This window comes from Oryx dammah, unplaced genomic scaffold (genome assembly GCF_014754425.2).
Source record: "Oryx dammah isolate SB20612 unplaced genomic scaffold, SCBI_Odam_1.1 HiC_scaffold_19, whole genome shotgun sequence".
In the NCBI taxonomy this organism is placed as follows: domain Eukaryota; kingdom Metazoa; phylum Chordata; class Mammalia; order Artiodactyla; family Bovidae; genus Oryx; species Oryx dammah.
In genome coordinates, this window is record NW_024070203.1 from 34,452,682 (window position 1) to 34,472,546 (window position 19,865).

At 42.0% G+C, this 19,865-nt stretch overlaps 1 protein-coding gene across 1 annotated transcript in view; it reads left to right on the forward strand.

Moving 5' to 3' along the window:
* Positions 1 to 19,865, forward strand: part of LOC120878581 — a 145,882-nt gene that overhangs the window by 90,037 nt on the left and 35,980 nt on the right. Inside the window, exons 13-15 of the mRNA XM_040261230.1 lie at positions 10,251 to 10,354; positions 13,246 to 13,422; positions 16,917 to 17,129. Coding sequence (XP_040117164.1) covers positions 10,251 to 10,354; positions 13,246 to 13,422; positions 16,917 to 17,129 — 494 coding nt within the window. The remainder of the gene's footprint in view (positions 1 to 10,250; positions 10,355 to 13,245; positions 13,423 to 16,916; positions 17,130 to 19,865) is intronic.

Consider the following 19,865-nt stretch of genomic DNA (forward strand, 5'->3'; position numbering starts at 1 on the left):
TGCAACAGGAGGTGTTTTATGTATGGTAATTACTGCAGCATTATTTCCTGATGTTATATGCCTTGTCCCATAAATTCACATTCATGAATCAGTTTTCACTTGCCTGGAAATGGTTGTGATGAACAATGCTGACCCATGAACATCTTTTCAAGAAAATATTTTAAGAATATGTCTCAGATATGTTGGCTTTCATGTTCACTCCACACACACACAAAATGTATTATTATTCGCCAGGCCTTCTATTTAGTTATCAAGCTGGTTGTGAATTTAGCTATTTCCATGCCCAGAATTAGAGTGCTCATTTCTCTGAGAGCTGCTGAACCATTTCTTGGCAACACTAGACCCAAGAGGAGATACACAGCATGAGAAGATCATTGAAATACCACAGGGGGTTTTATTTTTATGATCATAAGCTCTCAAGAATTAAAAAAAATAATACTATGCCTACTCTGACAATGACCATCAAAAACAAGTCTTCCTGTCCCTAATGTGGGATCTCAGAGCCAAAAGGAAGGCCCGGCTGACAATACAAATAAGTGTTTAGTTCTAAACCATTGATGGCTACCTTATATCAGGGCCAGTTCACAAACTTCCCATCCCCTAAAATTTCAAAAGATTTACTATAAAATACAGATTCACATAGTTCTCTCATTATATAGGTATATTTTTCAAGGAAAAAAACATAACCTAAATTCACACTCATTCAACTGATATTCCTAAAAGGATTAAGCATGTAATTTTATTTATTTTTTTAAAATTTATTTATTTTTAAATTTATTTAAGCATGTAATTTTAAATATACAATGTATTACCACACTGGAAGTTTCTAATGCGTCTTTATTGTTCTCTGCAGTGTCTCTATGGACCTATGTGAATAGTTGTACCTGCTGTTGCTAAGCAGCCAAGTCGTGTCCGACTCTTTGCGACTTCATGGACTGTAGCCCACCAGGCTCCTCTGTCTGTGGATTTTCTCAGGAAAGAATACCGGGGTGGGTTGCTGTTTCTTCCTCCAAAGTGAGATTGTTCAAAGTGCTTCAAGCGAGGCTTCAACAGTACGTGAACCAAGAACGTTCAGTTGTTCAAACTGGATTTAGAAAAGGCAAAGGAACCTGAGATCAAGTTGCCAACATCTGCTGGATCATAGAAAAAGCAAGAGAGTTCCAGAAAAGCATCTACTTCTGGTTTATTGATGCCAAAGCCTTTGACTGTGTGGATCGCAACAAACTGTGGAAAATTCTTAAAGAGATGGGAATACCAAACCACCGTAAAGAAAGCTGCTGCTGCTACTGCTGCTAAGTCGCTTCAGTCCTGTCCGACTCTGCAACCCCATAGACAGCAGCCTACCAGGCTCTTCCATCCCTGAAATTCTCCAGGGAAGAACACTGGAGTGGGTTGTCATTTCCTTCTCCAGTGCATGAAAGTGAAAAGTGAAAGTGAAGTTGCTCAGTCATATCCGACTCTTTGCGACCCCATGGACTGTGGCCTACTAGGCTCCTCCGTCCATGGGATTTTCCAGGCAAGAGTACTGGAGTGGGTTGCCATTGCCTTCTCCAAAGAAAGCTGAGTGCCAAAGAATTGATGCTTTTGAACTGTGGTGTTGCAGAAGACTCTTGTGAGTCATCCCTTGGAGAGCAAGGAGATCAAACCAGTCCATCTTAAAGGAAATCAGTCCTGAATATTCATTGAAAGGACTGATGCTGAAGCTGAAGCTCCAAAACTTTGGCCACCTGATTCGAAGAACTGACTCATCACTAAAAAAGACCCTGATGCTGGGAAAGATTGAAGGCATGAGGAAAAGGAGATGAAAGAGGATGAGATGGTTGGATGGCATCACAGACTTGATAGAAGTGAGTTTGAGCAAGCTCCACGAGTTGGTGATGGATAGGAGAGCCTGGTGTGCTACAGTCCCTGGGGTCACAAAGAGTCAGACACAACTGAGTAACTGAACTGAACTGAACTGACCACTTTACCTGCCTCCTGAGAAATCTGTATGCAGGTCAAGAAGCAACAGTTCGAACCGGACATGGACCAACAGACTGGTTCCAAATTGGGAAAGGAATACGTCAAGGCTGTATATTGTCATCCTGCTGCTTGTTTAACTTATATGCAGAATACATCATGTGAAATGCCAGGATGGATGAAGCACAAGCTGGAATCAAGATTGCAGGGAGAAATATCAATAACCTCAGATATGCAGAGGACACCATCCTTATGGTAGAAAGTGAAGGGGAACTAAAGAACCTCTTGATGAAAGTGAAAGAGGAGAGTGAAAAAGCTGGCTTAAAACTCAGCATTAAGAAAACGAAGATCATGGCATCAAGTCCTATCACTTCGTGGCAAATAGACAGGGAAACAATGGAAACAGTTGCAGACTTTATTTTGGGGGCTCCAAAATCACTGCAGATGGTGACTGCAGCCATGAAATTAAAAGGCTTGGAAGAAAAGCTATGAGAAACCTAGACAGCATAGCAGAGATATCACTTTGCCAACAAATGTCCATCTAGTCAAAACTATGGTTTTTCCAGTAGTCTTGTATGGATGTGAGAGTTGGACTGTAAAGAAGGCTGAATGCTGAAGAATTGATACTTTTGAACTGTGATGTTGGAGAAGACTCCTGAGAGTCCCTTGGACAGCAAGGAGATCAAACCAGTCCATCCTAAAGGAAATCAGTCCTGAATATTCATTGGAAGGGCTGATGCTGAAGCTGAAACTCCCATACTTTGGCCACCTGATCGAAAAACTGACTCATTTAAAAAGACCCTGATGCTGGGGAAGATTGAAGGCAGGAGGAGAAGGGGATGACAGAGGATGAGATGGTTGGATGGCATCACCAGCTTGATGGACATAAGCTTGAGCAGGCTCTGGGAGTTGGTGATGTACAGGGAAGCCTGGCGTGCTATGGTCCATGGGGTCTCAAAGAGTCAGATATGACTGAGCGACTGAACTGAACTGAATAAGTCTGGGTATTTCTAAAGCTCAGGGTCCTCTGCTGTAACCAGAGTCCCTCCATGCCTCATTCACCTGGTCCTGCTCTGCATTAACCCCAGGGGAATCAGGGGATGGGGATCTGTAGGAATCTGCAGCTCCTGATGCCTCCTGTGCCAGGTCTAATAAACTATCACTTTAGCGGGCATGCTGTGTCTTTCCTGACTGAGTTTATGAAAGTCTGACCAGCTGACGGCACTGCTGCTCAGGGACTATGTGTCTGTGGGTTGCACTGGTGTCTTCTTTGAGGCCAGCTGTAAGTTGGAAGGCAAGAGGAGAGTGGACTCAGAGCCCCTAGATTGTCGGGAGAGAATCTAGGAGGGCACAGCAGGGTAGGAGTGGTCAGAGGTTGATGTGGGCCCCTAAGGTCTCTTGAATGTGAGGCCTGGACTCATGGGTTTCTGGCAAATTTAGAACAAGCACAGATAGAAGATGTGAGCAGGTGCCATCCAGCGACCCCTAACAGCATCCAGTGCAAGAGGGCCTTGTCTTGCTAGGGCTCCCCAGCTCCAGGAGGTGGTTGAGGATGTTGCTGCTGCTGCTAAGTCACTTCAGTCGTGTCTGACTCTGCGACCTCATAGACGGCAGCCCACCAGGCTCCCCCGTCCCTGGGATTCTCCAGGCAAGAACACTGGAGTGGGTTGCCATTTCCTTCTCCAATGGGTGAAAGTGAAAAGTGAAAGTGAAGTCCCTCAGTCGTGTCTGACTCTTCACGACCCCATGGACTGTAGCCTACCAAGCTCCTCTGTCCATGTGATTTTCCAGGCAAGAGTACTGGAGTGGGGTGCAATTGCCTTCTCCAGTTGAAGGTGTTAGAAGGATGCAAACCCAGTGTGACATACTCACAGGTCACTATGGGACCCTTGGCTTATGGGATGGAGAAATGGGCCATGACCAACCATGGGGACTTCCAGCGCTGACTACATGAGACTTGTGTGAGCATCGAGTCGCCTCCAGCCTCACCTGGTAGACGGAGGTGGGAGAGACAGGGAAACAGAGAGACAGAAGGAGGCCTGGCCCAGATACTTGCACCCAAGCTGAAGTGAGAAGCACTTTGAAATGTTAGACAGGGACTTCAGATTCCAACACACAAACTACAGCACAAAGCACTGATCAGAGAGTTAATGCTTATGGGTTTTTTTTTTTTTAACATACTGACTTTAAATTATTTCATCATTCCCAAGAAATTTGGAGGGAAATTTTGCTACAATTACACTAAATCTAAGTATTAACTTGGAAGGAATTGAGGTTTTCCCAGTATTCAATTTTTTTCATTAGGAGTTTTCCCTCTATTAATTTAAGACTGTGTTTGTCTGTGTGTGTGTGTGTGTATGCCTGTGCATGTGTGTATATATATGTATATGTGTGTGGAGTCAAGTGGGCCTTAGGAAGCATCACTATGAACAAAGCTAGTGGAGGTGATGGAATTCCAGTTGAGCTGTTTCAAATCCTGGAAGATGATGCTGTGGAAGTGCTGCACTCAATATGCCAGCAAATTTGGAAAACTCAGCAGTGGCCACAGGACTGGAAAAGGTCAGTTTTCATTCCAATCCCAAAGAAAGGCAATGCCAAAAAAATGCACAAAGTACCGCACAATTGCACTCATCTCACATGCTAGTAAAGTAATGCTCAAAATTCTCCAAGCCAGGCTTCAGCAATACGTGAACCGTGAACTTCCAGATGCTCAAGCTGGTTTTAGAAAAGGCAGAGGAACCAGAGATCAAATTGCCAACATTCGCTGGATCATGGAAAAAGCAAGAGAGTTCCAGAAAAACATCTATTTCTGCTTTACTGACTATACCAAAGCCTTTCTTTGACTGTGTGGATCACAATAAACTGGAAAATTCTTCAAGAGATGGGAATACCAGACCACCTGACCTGCCTCTTGAGAAACCTATATGCAGGTCAGGAAGCAACAGTTAGAACTGGACATGGAACAACAGACTGGTTCCAAATAGGGAAAGGAGTACATCAAGGCTGTATATTGTCACTCTGCTTATTTAACTTATATGCAGAGTACATCATGAAAAATGCTGGGCTGAAAGAAGCACAAGCTGGATTCAAGCTTTCCAGGAGAAATATCAATAACCTCAGATATGCAGATGACACCATCCTTATGGCAGAAAGTGAAGAGGAACTAAAAAGCCTCCTGATGAAAGTGAAAGAGGAGAGTGAAAAAGTTGGCTTAAAGCTCAACATTCAGAAAACGAAGATAATGGCATCTGGTCCTATCACTTCATGGGAAATAGATGTGGAAACAGTGGAAACAGTGTCAGACTTTATTTTTTTGGGCTCCAAAATCACTGCAGATGGTGATTGCAGCCATGAAATTAAAAGACTCTTACTCCTTGGAAGAAAAGTTATGACCAACCTAGACAGCATATTCAAAAGTAGAGACATTATTTTGCCAACAAAGATCCATCTAGTCAAGGCTATGGTTTTTCCAGTGGTCATGTATGGATGTGAGAGTTGGACTGTGAAGAAAGCTGAGTGCTGAAGAATTGATGCTTTTGAACTGTGTTGTTGGAGAAGACTCTTGCAAGTCCCTTGGACTGCAAGGAGATCCAACCAGTCCATCCTAAAGGAGATCAGCCCTGGGATTTCTTTGGAAGGACTGATGCTAAAGCTGAAACTCCAATACTTTGGCCACCTCACGTGATGAGTTGACTCATGGGAAAAAACTCTGATGCTGGGAAGGATTGGGGGCAGGAGGAGAAGGGGATGACAGAGGATGAGATGGCTGGATGGCATCACCATCTCGATGGAAAAGAGTTTGTGTAAACTCCGGGAGTTGGTGATGGACAGGGAGGCCTGGCGTGCTGCGATTCATGGGGTTGCAAAGAGTCAGACACGACTGAACGACTGAACTGAACTGAACTGATTCCAAGAGAAGGAAATGGGTACCCACTCCAATATTCTTGCCTGGGAAATCCCTTGGACAGAGGAGCCTGGCGGGCTATAGTCCATGGAGTGTTAAGTGTCAGACACAACTTAGCGGCTAAACTTAGTCCACCGTGTATATATTTCCTCTCTTCACATAGGCACTATAATATCTTGTTAATGTTGTTTCAAGGCTGTGGTTAACATTGTAAACAAACCCCTCCGCATTATAAAGCTAACATATTAATACATACAAATATGTAGAAATCTGTAGTTTTTATGTTTTATTTGTTCAGTATTTGTTAAGTGCCTATGGTATGTCAGGTCTAGATACATACTTATCTTGAATCATACCACTTTACTCCACTCTAATTAAAGAGTTTTTAGGTTTTACAAATATGATAAATTTATCTACCTTCCAATAGTTATATCTATTGATTTGGTTTCAAGCACTGTTCCACTGGCAAGAACATCCTTAAGAAAGTGAAAAGTGTTGGTAATATTGGCATTCTCATTCTGTAATTAATTTTAATGGGATGTTTTTATTGTCTTTTAAGAGTTGGGTATTTGAAAAGGCATCGATAAATAATACCATTTTCTTCCACTCCTGTGTACAAAATCAATTAAGAAATAAGATGCAGAACACAGACAAATGGAAGTCAGAACCTCAGCTTTAATACTGATTAAACTAAGTTGGGGTACTGGCTCTATGTAGGAGCTCACAGAGGTCACTAACTCCTCCTAGAAGGAGGCAAGATTCGGGGCACCCATTGTCTCCCCTATAGGGGCTGTGCTCACCAGTGACAGAGAACCTGAGAGAAAGCACCTACTGTGAGGCAGCTCCTCTGGGAGTAGAAAGGGCCAGAGCTGGAGCACCTGCTTCCTTTGTCACCAGTTGAAGGGCTGTGTCTGTTCTCTGGTTGCAGTGGGAGGGAGTGTGGGTATTGGCATGGAGGAAAGAGGTCCCCCTCTAGTTATGTGTGATTTGTAAAAACTTTTCCTTTAGCATGAAAGGAAAGTCATTTCTAATTTTACTAAGAACCCTATTAAGAGGATTTAAAAATGAATGCTAGAAAAGTTAAGATGTTTCTCTGGCATATATTGGATTCAATACGTTTTTTCACGTTGAACTTAAGAGTTATGTAACCCTGAAAAAATTTATTTTCTTAAAACTAAATAATATTTCCATTCTTGAACTGCTTACTCATGGTGGAGAGCTCATTAACTCTATAATTTAAATGAGATTTCTAACTTTTTTGTTTTTCATCAAGTTTTGAACATTTGCTTTTGTTATTTTTTTTAATGGAAGTATAGTTGGCATACAGTGTTTTGTTGTTTCAAATGTACTGTGGAATGATTTGACAATTGCAAATGTTATGAAATGATCACCATTATAAGTTTAGTGATCATCTGTCCTCACACAAAATTAGTACAGTGTTCTCCTTATTGCCAAATTCAGACTTAAATTGAAGAAAGTAGAAAAACCGCTAGACCATTCAGGTATGACCTAAATCAAATCCCTTATGATTATACAGTGGAAGCGAGAAATAGATTTAAAGGACTAGATCTGATAGACAGAGTGCCTGATGAACTATGGGCGGAGGTTCCTGACATTGTACAGGAGACAGGGATCAAGACCATCCCCATGGAAAAGAAATGCAAAAAAGCAAAATGGCTGTCTGGGGAGGCCTTTCAAATAGCTGTGAAAAGAAGAGAAGGGAAAAGCAAAGGAGAAAAGAAAAGATATAAGCATCTGAATGCAGAGTTCCAAAAAGCAAGGAGAGATAAGAAACCCTTCCTCAGCGATCAATGTAAGGAAATAGAGAAAAACAACAGAACGGGAAAGACTAGAGATCTCTTCAAGAAAATTAGAGATACCAAAGGAACATTTCATGCAAAGATGGGCTCGATAAAGGACAGAAATAGTACAGACCTAAAAGAAGCAGAAGATATTAAGAAGAGGTGGCAAGAATACACAGAAGAACTGTACAAAAAAGACCTTCATGATGCAGATTATCACAATGGTGTGATCACTCACCTAGAGCCAGACATCCTGGAATGTGAAGTCAAGGGGGCCTTAGAAAATATCACTACGAACAAGGCTAGTGGAGGTGATGGGATTCCAGTTGAGCTGTTTCAAATTCTGAAAGATGATGCTGTGAAAGTGATGCACTCAGTATGCCAGCAAATTTGGAAAACTCAGCAGTGGCCACAGGACTGGAAAAGGTCAGTTTTCATTCCAGTCCCAAAGAAAGGCAATGCCAAAGAATGCTCAAAGTACCGCACAATTGCACTCATCTCACATGCTAGTAAAGTAATGCTCAAAATTCTCCAAGCCAGGCTTCAGCAATACATGAACTGCAAACTTCCAGATGTTCAAGCTGATTTTAGAAAAGGCACAGGAACCAGAGATCAAATTGCCAACATCTGCTGGACCATCAAAAAAGCAAGAGAGTTCCAGAAAAACATCTATTTCTGCTTTACTGACTATACCAAAGCCTTTGACTGTGTGGATCACAATAAACTGTGGAAAATTCTGAAAGAGATGGGAATACCAGACCACCTGACCTGCCTCTTGAGAAACCTATGTGCATGCAGGTCAGGAAGCAACAGTTAGAACTGGACATGGAACAACAGACTGGTTCCAAATAGGAAAAGGAGTACGTCAGGCTGTATATTGTCACCCTACTTATTTAACTTATATGCAGAGTACATCATGAGAAAGCTGGGCTGAAAGAAGCACAAGCTGGAATTAAGATTGCCAGGAGAAATATCAATAACCTCAGATATGCAGAGGACACCACCTTTATGGCAGAAAGTGAGGAGGAACTAAAAAGCCTCTTGATGAAAGTGAAAGAGGAGAGTGAAAATATTGGCTTAAAGCTCAACATTCAGAAAACAAAGATCATGGCATCTGGTCCCATCACTTCATGGGAAATAGATGTGGAAACAGTATCAGAGTTTATTTTGGGGGGGCTCCAAAATCACTGCAGATGGTGATTGCAGCCATGAAATTAAAAGACGCTTACTCCTTGGAAGGAAAGTTATGACCAACCTAGATAGCATATTGAAAAGCAGAGATATTACTTTGCCAACAAAGGTCTGTCTAGTCAAGGCTATGGTTTTTTCAGTGGTCATGTATGGATGTAGTGTTGGACTGTGAAGAAAGCTAAGCGCCGAAGAATTGATGCTTTTGAACTATGGTGTTGGTGAAGACTCTTGAGAGTCCCTTGGACTGCAAGGAGATCCAACCAGTCCATCAGCCCTGGGTGTTCACTGGAAAGACTGATGCTAAAGCTGAAACTCCAATACTTTGGCCACCTCATGTGAAGAGTTGACTCATTGGAAAAGACCCTGATACTGGGAGAGATTGGGGGCAGGAGGAGAAGGGGATGACAGAGGATGAGATGGCTGGATGGCATCACCGACTCGGACATGAATTTGAGTGAAGTCCGGGAGTTGGTGATGGATAGGGAGGCCTGGCATGCTGCGATTCATGGGGTCGCAAATAGACAGACAGGACCGAGTGACTGAAATGAACTATTGACCATATTCCTTATGCTTTACATTACATCCTTGTAAGACTGAAGGTTTGTACCTCTTAATTCCCTTCACCTTTTTTGCCATCCTTTACCCCCTCCCTCTGACAGCCACCCATTTGTTCTCAGTATTTATTTGTTTTGGTTTATTTTGGTTTTTAGATTTCACATGTAAATGATATGCAGTATTTGTATTTGTTTTGGAGGATCTAATTAGGGATCTTATCTAAAAAATGTTTCTTGAGGGCCTGCTATGTTCTAGGCACTGTTCTAAGTGTTGGCTTTTAGCTGTACAAAGAGTGGTAAAAAAAATTCATGACCTTAAGAAAAGCTTTGTTTCAAGATAAAATGGCATGTAAAAGTATACTGAAAGCTAAAAGCAATCAAATATATGATGACATAACCTTTGTTATGATAATCATACAAACCAGTCACCAATGCCCTAATAGTATGTATTTAATTTTAGAATGCATCAGTTTATTTTATCTCAAGTCTCTGGGACTTGAGAATGGAAATGGGTTTTCACACTAGGATAATTTGTCTTCCTGGCAACAGTTCCATTGAGTGTTTTTTGGTTTTTGGTTTTTTGCTTTCTTTTGGATTGTCCCAGGAGTTTACTGTTTATTTTGGAACGGCATTAGATATTTTCCTTGGAAATGCCACCAGATGCCAAACAACATGTAGATTATTAAAGGTTACCAGCATTCTTCTACCTTTTGACTAATTAAAAACATTTAACTGAGAGCTGTCATAAAATGTATTGTTAGGAGGTTTCAATGTATAATTGAATAAGAAAAAAAGCTTTAAGAGCACAAATTACTTGCTAATACTTAAAATGTTTTATAGGTCTCTTTGACGTTATTTTCAACAAAGGAAATGTATGCATTTTCCAAAGTCATGAATTGAGGCACCTTTCTCTGGCTCTTGACAATGGCTCTGTCACTGGAATGGTATGTGGTAATCTTTGTTTTTGCCTCATGTCAAATATATTGTATCCATATATATATAATATATATTCTTGCACAAGACACTTTCATAAGATTATGAATTTGTATTTTCCTTTGGCTTTTGCTTCCACTTTTTCATGTTGTTTTGTCTCACTTATTTTTGAGATTTTGTTGTGTAAATGGCCTTAAATTTCAGCAGTTAGAATTTAGAGAAGAAAAAGTAGAACACGTCTCTGAGAACATTCAAAATTTCAGTGAGCCTCAAAACAGGAAATCTGACCTCTCAAAGGCCCCTTCAAGGATCACATTATTAGGGGAAAACCAATAGTTTCACATAATTATGCCTTGTATTACTTAGTTGGGCTTCCCTGGTGGATCAGTTGGTAAAGAATCTGCCTGCAATGCAGGAGACCCAGGTTTGATCCTTGGATTGGGAAGATCCCCTGGAGAAGGAAATGGCTACCCACTCCAGTATTCTTGCCTGAAAAATCTCATGGACAGAGGAGCCTGGTGGGCTACAGTCCATAGGGTCGCAAAGAATTGGACACAACTTGAGCAGCTAAGCACAGCACAGTGTGCTTTGTGAGTGAGTGTATGAGATTACTTAGTTTAGGTTTGAAAGGAACCCAAAGCTGGTGCTCTGTGACAACCTAGAGGGGTGGGATGGGAAAGGAGGTGGGAGGAAGGTTTAAGAGGGAAGGGATGTAGGTATACCTATGGCTGATTCATGTTGATACACAGCAGAAACCATCACAATAGTGTAAAGTAATTATCCTACAATTAAAAATAAAATAAAAATGTAAAAATATATAAAACTTCTAAAAATGTCTTTTTAAGATCCATGTATGATTATTTGTTTTGAAACTGAGAAAGCATTGGATGACATGGACTGTTTTAAGTGCTAACTATGTGTTATAACATTTAGCCTTTTTAATGTCCTGTGAGAGTGTACATTAGCATCCCTTTCTGACAGAAGAGTCTGCCTGATGGGTGGGAAGACTGTGTTGTCCAAAGTCTCAGAGCTAATCAGTATGAAAGCAGGCATGGAGCACAGATGCCAGGACTCCACCCCTCATTCTACAGCTTTCTCATATAATCTTAATTTTACGCAATGACTTTTTTTTTTTTTTACTTACAGCTTGTTTTAAAACTTAAGGATAGCAATACATTTTGAAGAAAAAACATGATCTGTAGGACTGAAATTCAGGCTAAGGGACTAATCAGTCACCTTTTTTTTTTTTTGACAACATTGACCATATTTATTTTGTTTACATGTCTGCAGTTGGGCAGGACCCAGAGAAGGTAGCACATCTCTCTTCCTCTCAGCATCAAGTGAAGTGGCTAAAATGTTAGAGATTGGAGTCATCCAGGGGCTTGTTGAGTCTCAGGTCTGTCTGGTAGTCGATGCCAGCTCTCAGTGGAACAGCTATATGTGATCCTTCTTTCAATGCAGCTGCTTGACTCTCTCACAGTGTAGTAGCTAGGTTCCAAGACAAAGATGCCAAGAGGGGAAATAGTCAGGGGGAAGCTGTATTGCCTTTTTAAAAGATTATTAATTAATTTACTTACTTGCTTCACTGGTGGCTCAGATGATAAATAATCTGCCTGCAGCATGGAAGACCCAGTTTAATCTCTGGATTGGGAAGATCCCCTGGAGAAGGAACTGGCAACTCACTCCAGTGTTCTTGCCTGGAGAATCCCATGGACAGAGGAGTTGGGCAGGCTAGAGTCCATGGGTCTGCAAAGACTTGAACATGAATCAGTCACATTTCTTTCATGGTGTCCTTTCTTTGCTTTGAACTTGGCATGTTACCCCATGATGTTTTTTATACTTATTTTAATTTATATTTTGGCTGCACTGGGTTTCAGTGGTGGCATATGGTATCTGGTTTCCTGATCAGGGATCAAACTGAGGCACTCTGCATTGTGAGCTTGGAATCTTAGTCATTGGAGCACCAGGGAAGTCGCCATGCTGTATTTTCTAGTGCATTCTGCTCATAAAGGTCCTAGTCAGTAGAAGTTTAATAAATATGAATGTTGTGGGTTTGGAATCCACTCAAATTAAGAGTTCAAGAAATGTTCTATTTATTTTTCTAAAATCAAATTAAGTCTCTCTGTAAGCCCCTCTCCCTCTAGGTTGGAGAAAAATCCCACCTTGGTTATTATGAAGGTCACCTTGTTGTATACGCATTTCATCTGGTGTGTCAGGTCTCTGAACAGCTGGTGGCAACTCTCTTAACTTCAGTCCACACTGCTCACTGCCCAGTTCTCATCAAACATCAGAGGTGGTTTCTTGGTGAACAGCTCTGTGGCTTACCTGCCATCCTCACAAGAAACTTCACTGAGGTTGGCAGCCTTAGTGTCATGGATCAAGCCTTTCAAGCGGCATCAGTGAGTCCTTACTTTCAGGCCCAGATGCCTCCTTGAGACAGTGAGAGGTCAGACCTCAAACAGTGCCCCAAACTAGAAATGTCTCAGTATAGTTTATCTTCCTTGATTTGTTCAGTTTTTCACAAGCAAAACCTAGTAATATACATCTGTTAACTTCATCATTTGATCCCATGTAGTCTTTAATTAGGAAGACACAAAAAAAGAAATGAAAAATAATGATAAAATACACATTAACATCTCATTAAATTACCCTGCCACTGGAGTTATTTTTGCTGTTATTAGCGCTCTACATGGTTTCTGAGAAATCAAGAGAAGGTCCTTGGAGCAAGACCCTGGAAATCAGGCTGGGAGATCACAAGAATTGAATCAGAAAACGTCACTGTTGTACGCTAGTTCAAGGGTTCCATGGAGTGCACTGGATCTGTGCACACATAGAGTGTCAACACATTTTCTATTGCTTATGCAGAGCTTTCATTTTGTTTTGTTCTCCCTTTTTCTTTTAGGCTAGTGGTGGGGCCTCCACTGAGATGCGGGTGCTGTCTCAGCCCAACCGCTGTGCACTTCTTGAGTCAGCACGTGTTCCCGGGCACTTGGTTATTTTTGATCGCCATGGCAAAATAACTAATGATTCATCAGCAGGCTACGCACACCTTTCAAAAGAGTTTGTGGTTTTTGTCAAGGTAAACTGGAGGAAGGTCATTAAAGTTGATACTGTTAAACTTGTATTTTCTTTTGCCCTGTTGAGGAAAACTCTTGAATGAAGTTGCAATGGAGAAATTAGATCTCTTTCCACTCGGGGCATTGATGCCTGTGGTCATTTTGTCCACCCAGAATGTGGTTGTAGGGGCGGTAGCCTTAGCAACACTAAAATGATGGGAGTAACAGCCAATGTCAGTTGAATTTGCAGCTTAAAACTATGGCTGTGGGGATTTCAAATAAAAAGTTAGAGAATCTTACATTTGGGAGTGAAACAAATCTATATTTAACTTTTCTAACAGTTAGAATATTTGTGTATTTATACTCTGAGGGTTGTATGTGTGGGATCATTTCATATTGCTTATATTTCTTTCTCTGTAATACATGTTTGTGAATTTATCTTTTTATCTTTAAATGATATTATTAATGCAATAGCTATCATTTGTGAGATTGCCTGTTTTATTACAGACACTTTACTGAGAGCTTCACCACACACAATACTAAATCTAATCACCATGACATTTCTGACAGATATTATTATCTACATTTTAAAAGTAAAGAGAATGTTTTCCAAGAAGTTACAACTTTTAATGAGTATAACATATCTAGTCTGGTGAATTATGAATCCAATTAGTCAATTTGTCTTCAAAACTTTTTAGACCTACTACGTAATAAACCCTTCATGATGTTATTATTTTCTCCAGACAACATGGTTTTTAATGGTTACATTATATTCAAACAGGAAAATATGAATTTGTCATTGGACATTTAATCTTAATTTCTTTATTTTATTACCTCTAATATATTACTGGAAAATATACTTGGACTTATGTCTCTGACAACATATTTTATTATTTTCTTAGCCTAGATCATTCAAAATTGAATTGAAAGGTCAGAATATGAGCCCTTTAAGACTCTTGGCAACATATTGACAAATCTTTTTCCAGAAATGTACCAATACTTAATCCTGGGAAAGTCAAATCATGAGGTTAGAGGGGGCAGTTGACATGACCACCCTCGCTTCTGACAGGGACTTCAGAGTGAAGTATTCTTGAGGTCACTATCAAGTTTTGATAATTCATGAGAATGACCCAGAACTAAATCAGTGCTCTCACATTCATGGTGTTACAGAGAAAGGATGCAGACTTGACATTCACTAAGGGAAGAGGTGCAGAGGACAGAGCCCAGGAAAAGCACCGAATGTGGAAATGTGGTTGTCCTCTTCCCTGGAATCAGGACGGCGTGACTTTCTCTGCACTGATGTGTGACGATATTCATGGAGCACTGCCATCCAGGGAGGCTCACCTGAGACTTGGGCCCAGAGGCTTTCCTGGATAGAGAGTTCATATGGCTAGTCTCAGTCTCTAACGTTCACTAAGGGACGAGATGCAGAGGGAAGAGACCTCTTGGGAGGTCAGGTGACACCTTGTTATGCAAAGTTCCCACCCTAAGTCACATCCTTACTATCTGGCTGACCCAAGGCTGCCAGGCAAGCAAAGACACTCCTGTTAGGCACAGCACCCTTAAGGGTTGGTGATTACTTCTCAGAAACCTAGGACAAAGGCCAGACCTCTCCAGGTAAAATTATGCTCTTTACTACCAAGTTGCCTTTGACAGAGCAGGATATTATTTATATTAATATTATGGACCTTGGTGTTGAGTATGGCAGTCCTTGAAAGAAACTTTGACAATCTTCTAGAGAAATATACATTTAATTTTCACTTTATTATTATTTTTGTTACTAGTATAGATTATTTTTCCTTCTGCATATTCATCATTTGCATTTTGTGATTTGTGTATTTGTGTCTTTTATTCATTTCTCTACTGTGTTAGTACATTTCTAACTAACTTTCAAGAACTTTTTATATCTTCCTCTTAAGCTATTGCTTATATGCAGAATATATCATGTGAAATGCTGGGCTCAAGTTTGGAATCAAGTTTGCAGGGAGAAATATCAATAACCTCAGATATGCAGAGGACACCACCTTTATGGCAGAAAGTGAAGAGGAACTAAAGAGCTTCTTGATGAAAGTGAAAGAAGAGAGTGAAAAAGCTGCTTAAAACTCAACATTCAAAAAATGGAGATCATGACTTCCGGTCCCATCATTTCATGGCAAATAGATGGGGAAACAATGGAAACAGTGGCAGACTTCATTTTCTTGGGCTCCAAAATCACTGCAGATGGTGATTGCAGTCTTGAAATTAAAAGACGTTTGCTCCTTGGAAGAAAAGATGACCAATCTAGACAGCATATTAAAAGCTGAGGCATCAATCACTTTGCAGACAAAGGTCCGTCTAGTCAAAGCTATGGTTTTTCCAATAGTCATGTATGGATGTGAGAGTTGGATCATAAAGAAAGCTGAGCACTGAAGAATTGATGCTTTTGAACTGTGGTATTGGAGCAGACTCTTGAGAGTCCCTTGGACTGCAAGGAGATCCAACCTGTCCATCCTAAAGGAAGTCAGTCCTGAATATTGAAGGACTGATGCTGAAGCTCTTTGGCCACCTGATCAAAGAACTGACTCATTGGAAAAGCCCTTGATGCTGGGAAAGATTGAAGGCAGGAGGAGAAGGGGACAACAGAGGATGAGATGGCATCACCAACTTGGTGGACATGAGTTTGAGCAAGCTCCAGGAGTTGGTGATGGACAGGGAGGCTTGGTGTGCTACAGTCCATGGGGTTGCAAAGAGCCAGACACAACTGAGCAACTGAACTGACTGAAGCTATTGATTACAGAAGATTTACTTAATTTGGCTTTAGTTATATCGATACTTCTTTTTATTCATTCATTTATTCCTCCATGCATGTGTGCATGAGTGTCAAGTCACTTCAATCATGTCCGACTCTTTGAGACCCTATGGACTATAGCTCATCAGGCTCCTCTGTCCATGGAATTCTCCAGGCAAGAATACTAGAGTGGATTGCCATGCCCTCTTCCAGGGGATCTTCCTGACTCAAGGATCAAGCCTGCATCTCTTATGTTTCCTGCATTGGCAGGCAGGTTCTTTACCACTAGCACCACCTGGGAAGCCCCTCCTACATGCATACATTTAACTAATATCCATAGATTACTTGTCAAAATTCAAGCACTCTTATAGAACACTATTTTTATTCTTCTTGTGATAGTATTCAAACTATTTGCTTAGAGTGATTGGAAACTTCTTAAGAGAAGTGTTTGTGGCTTTTGCATCTTCTTAAAGTCTCTGTAGCCTCTGATGCTGATTCTTACAGTCTTGATGAGTAATGATTAATGTAAATCATAAACAGTCAACCAGCCCACCTTCTTTAGTTTTGTTTAGCTTTACATAGCAGTTAAATTTTTTATTTCCTTTTTTTTGCTCATTCTTTCTCACCAAGCTTCTGGTAAGATCCCGATCACTGCAGCTTTTGTAAGAAAATGAGCTCTATTGCCATATTTCTCTAGCAAGACACAGGCGTGTCACTTACTGCCTCTCTGTGCTGTTGGTTCCTCTGCAGGGTGTGTTGCTCAACAGCGCAGTGGTTCTGCTTGCCACCAGCCTGTGCCAGGCCCTCTGCCTCCAGCCGGATGGGAGCTGCACGGGCGTAGGAAAGCCGTCTGAAAAGTCCTACTGGAGAGTGCATAAAATCAGCTCTGGGATATGCATGTTTGAAAGTGTGAAGAATGCACGGATGTTTCTGAGGATTAAGGATGGACGGTGTGATGGAGCTGTAAGCATCTGCTCGTGTTTTTCTCAGCGAATGTCTAAGACACTTGCCAAGAATTGCTACAAGTGTTGCTTGCTTGAGTGTTTTGCTTTTTAGTTTTAACCCAAGAGAACGCTGGAGAATTGGATGTGCTACGTGGTGGCCCCCCTTGACTGGTATTGTTAATACATGGGTGGGGGTGGGTGCCCTCTTGGTGTGATCAGAAGGGGTCCTGACCCTTAGACACTGCTTCTGAAATGAAAGGTGTGTGCAGATCACCTGGGAATAGTGTTAAAAAATGGGTTCTGACTCAGATGGACTGCTCCAGGACCTGTATGTCTGTGTTTCTAATGAGCATCAAGCTGCTGTTGTTGAGTCAGGCCCCAAACCACACTTTGGGAACCAAGGCCCTGGGAAGTCCCAGCTCAGCTGTGTTTCCTGAATTGCTTCCTTGGAACCTGAGTTCCCACCAGTGGAAAGCCTGCTTTGTGAGTAAGGAGGTAATTTTTTTTTTGGCTGCACTCTGTGATATGTGGGATCCTTGTTCTCTGACCAGGCATTGAACTGGGGCCCCCTGCTCTGGAAACACCGAATCTTAACCACTGGACCACCAGGCAAGTCCCAGAAAGTAATTTTATGCTCTAAATATTAGGGGTTTTTCCTTAACATCTTGTAACTCTGGAGGGGTGACTTGTAACCAATATCACATCTTTTATATTTTCGTACATCTCAGACAGGTTGAGGGGCTCATACAGTTACCATTTAGCAAGTCTATTAATGCTCTGCTCTTCCGTTTTCATTTGAAAGAGTTTGGTTTAAACTGTGCCTTTTAGATAAAGTTGGAGATGCTCCCTGTCCCCCGTCTCCTTACCAGGGGGGTATCTCTCTGTTTGGGAGAATTTGCGTGAGCTTCTGTTTGGAGAGGAGGGAAGATTTAGACCGTTCATGGTTCCGTGCCCCTGACTTAATTGTGCACAGTGCAAAAGGGAAAAGCACATGTACATACACATTTAATTAGCATCCTGGATCAGCTCATAAGAGCATTGGGAAGTGGGTGTGTCCCATGTCACAGAAGAGACAGAGTCCTGCTTATGGCCTTTAAACTGGCAAGTGGACGAACTGAGACGAAAATGGTTACCAGCTCTGCTGTGGCCAGACTATAGAAGGTGAGATTTCATCATGCCTGGTCACCTTCAGGAAGCCACCTTCCTTGCCATCACCTACATCCACAGAATGGACAAACCTGTTTCTTCTGGGGCTCATGGGACTGCTCAGAACCAGGAGACAGAAGGTGTGTTGCTATGTGACACATGTCTTTATGTGCATGTGTTTCAGAGTTGCTGGAGGCAGTTCATGGGGGCACAGATAAGTGTCACCCCAAACTGGGGATGGGCCAGCCCTGAAATCTGTCTTCCTGTGACAACAACCAAAGGGCCAGCTTGGTGCTCAGTCACCTTACGTGTGGCTGCCTCATCCTCTGGTTGGATGGGCTTCTCTTGTTTTTTCCGTTTCTCCCTTTCCAGTTTGCGGGGGCCTCTCTATTGCTTCCATTTTTTCCTCTGCATAGTGTTTCTCTTGTCCCTCCAAGCAAGGATGCTTCCTCTGCAAGTGTGGAGCAGAATCTTGGCTCTGTCCATGCTCCTCTGAACACTCAGGCTTCCTTCTTTTTCCTTCCACCTGCCAGGTGGGTGACTCAGCACTCTGACCAGCTGAGAGAATGGAAGGAGTCCTGGGGGAAGGCTTTGCTGAGCATAGGAAGATGAGCAGAAAATGAACAGATTAACGCAGGGGAGTGTTATCCTAACAGAGGAACTGGCTGAGTGATTGTCCACAGCGGCATTGGTGCCAGTACTCAGTCATACCAGGTCCGCCCACCTCCTGTTGTGGAGGATTCATGGTATGAGCCTGGAGAAACTGGGTTGATCTCCAAGAGGAAACTGGAGTCAGGATACCCCACAGGGAGGTGATTCCAAACTACAAAGTGATTTTCTTCAGCAGTTTTTCTAGAACCAGTCTTGCTGACAGCTTTTCAGGTGAAGAATTGGGTCTCAAATTGTTTCTGCTCAGGCTGTTTTGTGCTCTAGCACGAGGACCAACCCCCTGCCCCTGCCGTTGCCCCCCATGGACTTCTCAGGATGAAAAGCTAGGTTCAGAATTTCCTGTGCACTTTGGAACTGAGGCCAGCAATCATGTACTGGAGTTTTTTAAGCTCAAGTAGCATCTCTCTTTAGGTTTCCCTGGTGGCTCAGAGGTTAAAGTGTCTGTCTGCAATGCGAGAGACCTGGGTTCTATCCCTGGGTTGGGAAGATCCTCTGGAGAGGGAAATAGCAGCTCACTCCAGTATTCTTGCCTGGAGAATCCCATGGATGGAGGAGCCTGGTAGGCTATAGGCCACGGGGTCTCGAAGAGTCGGACACGGCTGAGCGATTTCACTTTCACTTTCAGCATCTCTTAAAGATTTTTGATAACTTGAAGAAAACAGAGGTTCCGTTTGCTTTGGGACAGTAGTGTTAGTCACTAAGGTCCTGCTTAACTCTGAGACTCCAAGCACCATAGCCCACCTGGTTCCTCTGTCCATGGGTTTCTCCAGGCAAGAATACTGGAGTGGGTTGCCATTTCCATCTCCAGGGAATCTTCTCCAGGGAATCTTCCCAACCCGGGGATTGAACCCACATCTCCCAAATTGCAGGCATATTCTTTACCATCTGAACCACCAGGGAAGCCTGTTTCACCTTTATTTTGTATTGTTATTATGATTAT